At 42.1% G+C, this 7,013-nt stretch overlaps 1 protein-coding gene across 5 annotated transcripts in view; it reads right to left on the minus strand.

Moving 5' to 3' along the window:
* Positions 1 to 1,040, minus strand: part of LOC149088448 (transducin-like enhancer protein 4) — a 110,360-nt gene extending 109,320 nt beyond the window's left edge. The window contains exon 1 of one of the 5 annotated variants that reach the window (XM_089247544.1): positions 77 to 1,040. In XM_089247544.1, the coding sequence (XP_089103670.1) occupies positions 77 to 97 (21 nt within the window). In that variant the 5' untranslated portion in view covers positions 98 to 1,040. The remainder of the gene's footprint in view (positions 1 to 76) is intronic. The other 4 variants (XM_089247546.1, XM_089247545.1, XM_089247541.1 and 1 more) reach the window with 4 other exon arrangements.
* Positions 1,041 to 7,013: the final 5,973 nt, after the last annotated feature.

The following is a 7,013-nucleotide window of genomic DNA, read 5'->3' on the forward strand; positions in this document are numbered from 1 at the left end:
GCGAGAGAAAATGATATCGTCTGTTATATACCGTACACAGAAGAAAAAAAAAAAACAGAGCAGACGAGATACTTACAGGATGCCGAGCAGGATACATTTTCTTATCACATCAATGGAACGTTTTCGCCAGAAAAAAATAAACAGTCGCTGGACGTCGTCGTCTGCCTTTTTTTCCCCCTGCGTTAATTTTTTTATTTACAACCGAAATTTTCTAACTCAAATTTTTGAGTGAAGCAGAACGAAATCCTCACACTTGGCGACGATGATCCAACGCCATTTGGCGACCAGATAAACAAACACTTTTTTTTTTTTCTTCTTCTTCTTCTGTTTCTTCTTTAATCCTTTCCGTGTGATGTTTCAATGGAGTTTTGTGCAATCGCGTTCAACACATAAATCCGTAAAATTGATGCTGTATTAATTGTGTATCCGAAACCGTGACAAATCAGTTGATGATCAAAACGTCCGCCAAAAAATCTCGCCAATTCAAACAAAGAATTTAAATAACACTTCAAAAAAGGGGGGGAAGGACGTACAATGTGGCTACCGGCCTTCTCGGGACGTTTAAAAATAAAAACTTTTATCACACACTGGGACGTCGACGTCCGAATGAATTACGATAAACGTCACTGGTCATTCCGAAGTAATAAGTATGTGTGTCTGTATTATATCCACGAGTCTTCTCCGAAGTAAAAAAATTACGGGACACACCAAGATGTAAATTGAAGAAAACGCTGCGGCTCGATTCGCACTCACTGTCCGTTGATGTTCGAGAAAAAAAAATGTGTGTTATATGATGTTATTGTTAACACACACACAACACAGTGGTGGTGGCGTCAGAAGGAGCAGCAGCGGCGGCGGCAGTAGCGGCATCGACGGCGGCGGCAAACACACAACAACCCTTACACCGCGGTTTGACAAGAACGATTGCGGATATGCTCTCACGCTCAGATTGGCTTAATCAACAAACATGACTGTTCCCAGGCGTCGCCAACCCACCTCACTCCACTCACTCTTTTCTCTTCTCTCTCTCTACACTCCTCTCTCTCTACCCTCTTGCACACACACACACTCACTGCGTCCCACGTGGTACGCCGCCTGACCGAGCCAATCGCCGAGAGCCTTTCCACCGTCCGCGGGCGTGGCCTAGTCCCGTGACGTCATATCTGACAGCTAGTCTTCTGACCCACGTGGGTTTTCATCCTTCTACGAACATCCACGCACACACACGTACGTACGAGAGGGAAAACTGGTGGTGGAGGGCGACGATTTTTGGCGATGGTTGTGGCGATGAGAAAAGAGAGGGGAGGGGAGAGAAATCGTCTTCTGGCGTTGTATAGTTAAAAATGCAATTTTCTTAAGAGAGTTCGGGGGAGGGTGAGAAAAAGACGGATGGGTGGGGGATATAGAAAGTCAGCCAACCGATCATCTACTACCGCCCAACAGATAATTATAATACAGGACTTGGCGAGTTTTTTATATATATATATATATATATATATTCGAGATGGCCACTTGAGCGTGTCGCGCCTCTGCATGTCGAACAAATGTACGAAAAAAAAAAAGGAATTTACATGAAACAAGCAGCCGAAATTTCGCGCGCATTGGCGGTTTCGGGACCTGTTTTTTAGCTGATGATGGTTTTTTTAGGGATTTTTTTTCGTGTGGTGTGAGGCCAATTTTTCCCTTTTTTTTTCCCCCATTTTTCTAAGAATATTTATATATATTTCGTTTATTTTTTTCTCTTCTACTCTCTCACCATAATCTAATCATTTTCATAAGAATTGTCAATTGTTTTTTTTTCCCCCACCTGAACTCGATCACACGGAAGAAGAACGAACGAATTATTATCAGCCACATGTTAAACATGGAAGGTCAAAGTTACTTCCCCCCCCGATTCGGTTCATCGAATTCGTTGTTCATGTTTTTTTATTTTTGATTCATGTTGCGAAATTTTGCGTCATGAAAACATGACGTATTTTGATAAATGATAAAAAAAAAAAAAAGTTTTTTGGCTTCTTTTTTCCGAAACTTTTCATTGTTGCCTAAAAACTGCAGAAAATATTGCCATTGTTTTGAAGAAACCATTGCTGTAAACTGTTACGAGAATCGTACTCAATCGTTCAAGGACGCTCGTGTACATGGTGGGAGTGGGGAGGGGGAGGCGACACCGTGATAATGAGATGTGGTGTACAACGATTTTTCGAAAGGGACCGTTCAAGTATAACGTAAGCAAATTTTTAGCCATTTTTGATCCCCCCCGCCCCGCCCTCTTCTCGTCATCAGCTCTGCCCCTCCGAATCCTAACTCATATTTTCATAAAGGGTGGTTGAAGACGTAAGCATTATCCAAACCCCTCCACCCCCCCTGTCATCAAAAGTCAGCAAATCAGAAACCCCCTCTCCCCATCGATCATGACGTAATACTTGAACGGCCCCAAAGTAAATATATGAATTAGTAAGTTGATGTTTTTCTGGCCAGGCCGTGTTCCCTAGTGCATCACTTTTGCCTGAGGTTGAATGATGCAGGTCTTTTTTCAATGCATTAGCTTACATGGACATGGCTTCCGGCCTCAAGTACATAGGCCAGTGGTTTTCAAGCTTTTCAAGCCCGCGGCCCGGTTTCATTCATTTTTGCGAGTGGAAGGCCCGATTAAACACACGACCAACGGAAAATGAATGAGGAAAAATGAAACGGCTCGGTATGAATGATATCAGGGCCCGGTGGTTGGGAAACACTGACATAGGCGTCCTTAAATAAAAAATGAGATCTGATACTGTACTGGGATTTTCGAGAGTAAGTACCTAAACTCGCAGGCAGATACAGAGCTGTGCTATAGGCTAGCGCTATAGCGTCGTTGCTATCACAATCACTCAATGCGAAAGTTTCTGGCCACTATAATAATACTAATAAAGATGGAAAAGTAAAGGAGCCTTTAGCCCTTCTTTTTTTCCAAAATGGCAATGGGCGATATTGCCACTTTAGGGGGTAGGTTCTATCCGTAGGTGGGTGATAGAACCTATGAATTTAACATAGGATCCTATGGGTTTACTTGAGTTGGGGAGGGGGCGATGAGAGAAAAAAAATTCCGAAGAAGGGGGCGATGAAACAAAAAGTTTGGGAAAGCACAAAGCATGCATAAAATACTTCTATTTCCTCCATCATTCAACACTCCTTTTTTTCTTGGCCACTTAAAGTAGACATCTTCAACCTGTTACTCGCGAGCACCATAAAGAGTGCTCAATGCTTGTGTCCAATTTCGTGCTCGTGAGCACTTGATCAATTAAACACCCCGTGAAAACTTTATCCAAGGATTACACTTAGGCCGATATTACGCAATAAAAGTTTGATGAAATCCCTTTCATAAAAGTTAAAAAATCCAGCCAATAAAGCTCATGGGTTACATTCGTGCAAATGCAACCCATAAGCTGATTGGCTGAATTTTTGAAGTTTTATAAAAGGGATTTTGACAAACTTTTATAGTGTAATACCGGCCTTATGCAGATTTCAGGGAGTAGGGAGCAGAGATGACGAAATTTTGCTGACAAAGAGCGGAGGGAGGTCAGAGTTTTGGCTCCCCAAAAATGGCTAAAAATTTGCTGACGTAATACTTGAAAGGCCCTTAGAGCCTATCAAAGCATGTGAATGACCAAAAGAGGGGCCTAGAGTTAGTTGACAACGTTAGTTGATGAGCTAAAGCGTGTGCAAGCATGTGAATGATCTGAAGGGCAAGGGACCAGGTCAATAGGGGACCAAAAAAGTGACATGCAGTGTGTGCAAGCATGTGAGTGTCCATGGTCGAGGATGTGGGCTGGATCTTTTTCCCCCAGGCTGGGATCTTTGGCGGATCCCAAAGCCAGATTTTTCGCGGGCCCTGCTGTACTGAAATTATAGCATAAAAAAAATTATGGTAATTTCCTGCATTGGATGAGTATTTGTCCTAGGTTTCCTCAAGCCAGAACTTTCCGGCCCAAAACCCTTCCACAATTCCGAGAAATTCCACATACGACCCGAGATTCTTGTATGTGACTTTACGCACAGTAACTTCCCTAAAACAACTCACTAACACAATCGTTATCATCGTCGATAACAATAGCAGCAGCAGCAATTATTGCCCACAACAAACACTCGCATGAAGCATGACAGCGCGTACATACTCACTTTCTTCGGCAAACACTGGTTTTCTTGACCCTTTTCTCATTTCTTTTTCTTCGCCGACGCGTGAGATATTCGTCATCTTTCAATAGTTTTTCATTTTCTTTCTTTTCAACATTAAATATGGCGTAAGGTACATAACAACCCTCCCCCCCCCCCTTCCAACCCCAATAGAAAAAACGTCGTACGGATGTTCCAGTGAATCAGCACAACTGCCATGGCCTAGTATGTACAGACACTCACACACCATATTACTTATTACAGGGGCCAATAGTTGTTGTTTCTTTGGTTCTTAACCACTAAACCGCACCACTGGCCATGCGTCAAATTGCAATTCGCTTTTAATAATAGTTAGCGCGCCAAACTGAATCATTCATAACCTGTGTGTGTTATATATAAACGAGTTTCCCTTCTATTTTTTTTTCTTCTTTTATGTATTTAACCTTATCCTGTCCGATTTATTTGTTTATTTACTTACTATTACCTGCCCTATGTAATATTAATGGGAGAGAAATTCTTTTTGTTTTTGAGTGGGGAAATAAATGAGTTTTATTCTCGTCATTTTGATCGTTTTCTGTGTGTGTTTAGTAATCGATTCCGTGTTATTATTTCTGTACCTTAGAACCATATTATCGTGATTCTGAACTACCGATTGATTCTCTCTAATTTTGAATGTTTTTATTTTTTTTAAAGTTATTGAACTTTGAAGTTAAAAATGGGTGGTTGCCAATGGGAATATTTTGATGTGTTCGATAAATGATGTAAAGTAACTCGATCCATTTTCGGTTCATGTGAAAATCTACTTTTTCATTCATTCTTATGCGAAGAATCTATCCGGCCCAAGCATGCACGCAGGGCTGTCTAAGTGCATTCCAAGGCAGAGTGGTTTTTTTTTTTCCTGAGGTCCCTTACCTGACTAAACGAAACTAAACGAACCGAACACGACCAGGCTCTGTCGCACTACGATATAAGCTCTGTAGTGCGGAGGGTGAGGTCGTGCCGGAAAAAAATCCAGCTGGCAGTCCGGCCGGGTAAGAGAAAAAGAAAAATAGAGAGACTCTCTATCTCTGATCTCCTGACTCCCTTACCTGACTAGAAATGTCCAAGCTTAATTTCGAAACTGTTAACCAGATCTCATTATCATGAAGCCTCCTTTGCCCTTGCGGCCCTCTGGTCGTATGACCACCTAGGTGCGCCTGTAAGACGGCACTTAATGTATGCTAGGACGTAACAACTGTACATGGATTCACGAGTGAAGTGACGTACTGGGCATAGGTGCCGGAATCTAGGGGCTGAAGCCATTTGAGCCCCCCTCCCAAATAATTTCTGAAAAACAATGGAATGCACCCTTCTTTTCCTGCGTACGCACTTGAGTCCCGTATATACGGGATGGCCAGCAACATTCAGTCGTGTCCCACCAATGTTTTTTTTTCTTCAAGTCGGCGCCTCTGGTACTGGGGCTCCTACCAAGCTGAAAATAATGATAATAATCAAAGAAATGGTCAGCTATAGATTCTGTAATATCCTACCATAGATAAGCCCTAAGGCATTGCTTGCTTAACAGCACCATAAACAGCAAAATAATTTTTCAGTTCCCTTCCCCTAATTCAAAATACACCCATTGAGGGGAAAATGCATGAAGACGTACCTGCATGAAAACAGTGTTTTTCAATTTCCTTAGTCCCTTAGTCCAACGTAGAGGACATCAAGGAGTCAAGGCAACACCAGTTATAATACATATCTACTATAGCTATTGTTGGTCTGACCGGGGACTCCCGTGTCCACAAGCACTTAGTTGGGGCTCCACGGGATCATTTTGATTTCCTTGCATTGCATAAATCACATATTTAATAGTATAAAACTGATTAAAAAGTACATTTAGGTTTTCATGGGAGGGGGAATTTATCTTCGATGCAGGAGTTCCGTGACGTCAAACACTGTCAATGGAAAACAATGGTCCAGTGTTTCTTAACTTTCTTCAAGGAAGTATCATCTGCCAGTGCCACCACATCATGCAACAAGACTTCCCCACCCCCCAGGCTCATAGGTAGATACAGAGGGGATGGTAGGGACTGCCCCCCGTTCAGGGAAAAATTTGTATTATTGGGCGGAAGGGCAGAACCGTAATTTTAATGCAATAAATAAATATAAGACCCATCCATCTCGGCGAACGGTACTAAAGCCTATTCCACCTTCACTCAGTGCCATCTTAACTCATGGGCTCACCCTAGAAGGGCAGGGGAGTTCGAAAGGGATATTCGATTAAAAATTTCGTGAGTAAGCATATAAATTGGTGAGCATAACAATGTAATAGTAATAATGCTAATTTTTTCCCATCCTGTGGTATGAGGGGGGGGGGGGGGTTGACTGCTCAGAAAAATCACTTGGCCTGTAAACGCATGATGAGAATAAAGACTTTTTTCCTCATGCGGAAATGGGAATCGTGCCACCACTTTAAAAAAGCATCATATACATTCTTTTTTCCATATTCATCATCGATTATACTTGTATATAGTACAATCATATTCTAACAATCAAAATAATCAGAATGCGGTTTTAATAAACGGGTGGGGGGGGGGGTTGCAATCACACCAAAAAGACATCTGTTTCAGTAAATGTTTCAAAAGCACTTTCAACAGATGATACACCGCTCTTGCCACAATATTCATCGATGGCAATGATGTAATCTCAACACCGCCAACAAAACCACTACCATCTGGTGTATTTAAACATCAAGAGTATTGGGAAAACGCGAGCTTTGGGCGATAGTAAGTGGATGCTGGGGGAGAAATCGGCATAGAATAGATATACAGTACACCGTAATAATAATAATATATGTTCACCCCCCGCGGATCACCGGT

Source organism: Pholcus phalangioides, unplaced genomic scaffold (assembly GCF_987345545.1).
Source record: "Pholcus phalangioides strain wild (caught in Gottingen) unplaced genomic scaffold, Ppha-v1.0 ptg000003l_1, whole genome shotgun sequence".
Classification (NCBI taxonomy): Eukaryota; Metazoa; Arthropoda; class Arachnida; order Araneae; family Pholcidae; genus Pholcus; species Pholcus phalangioides.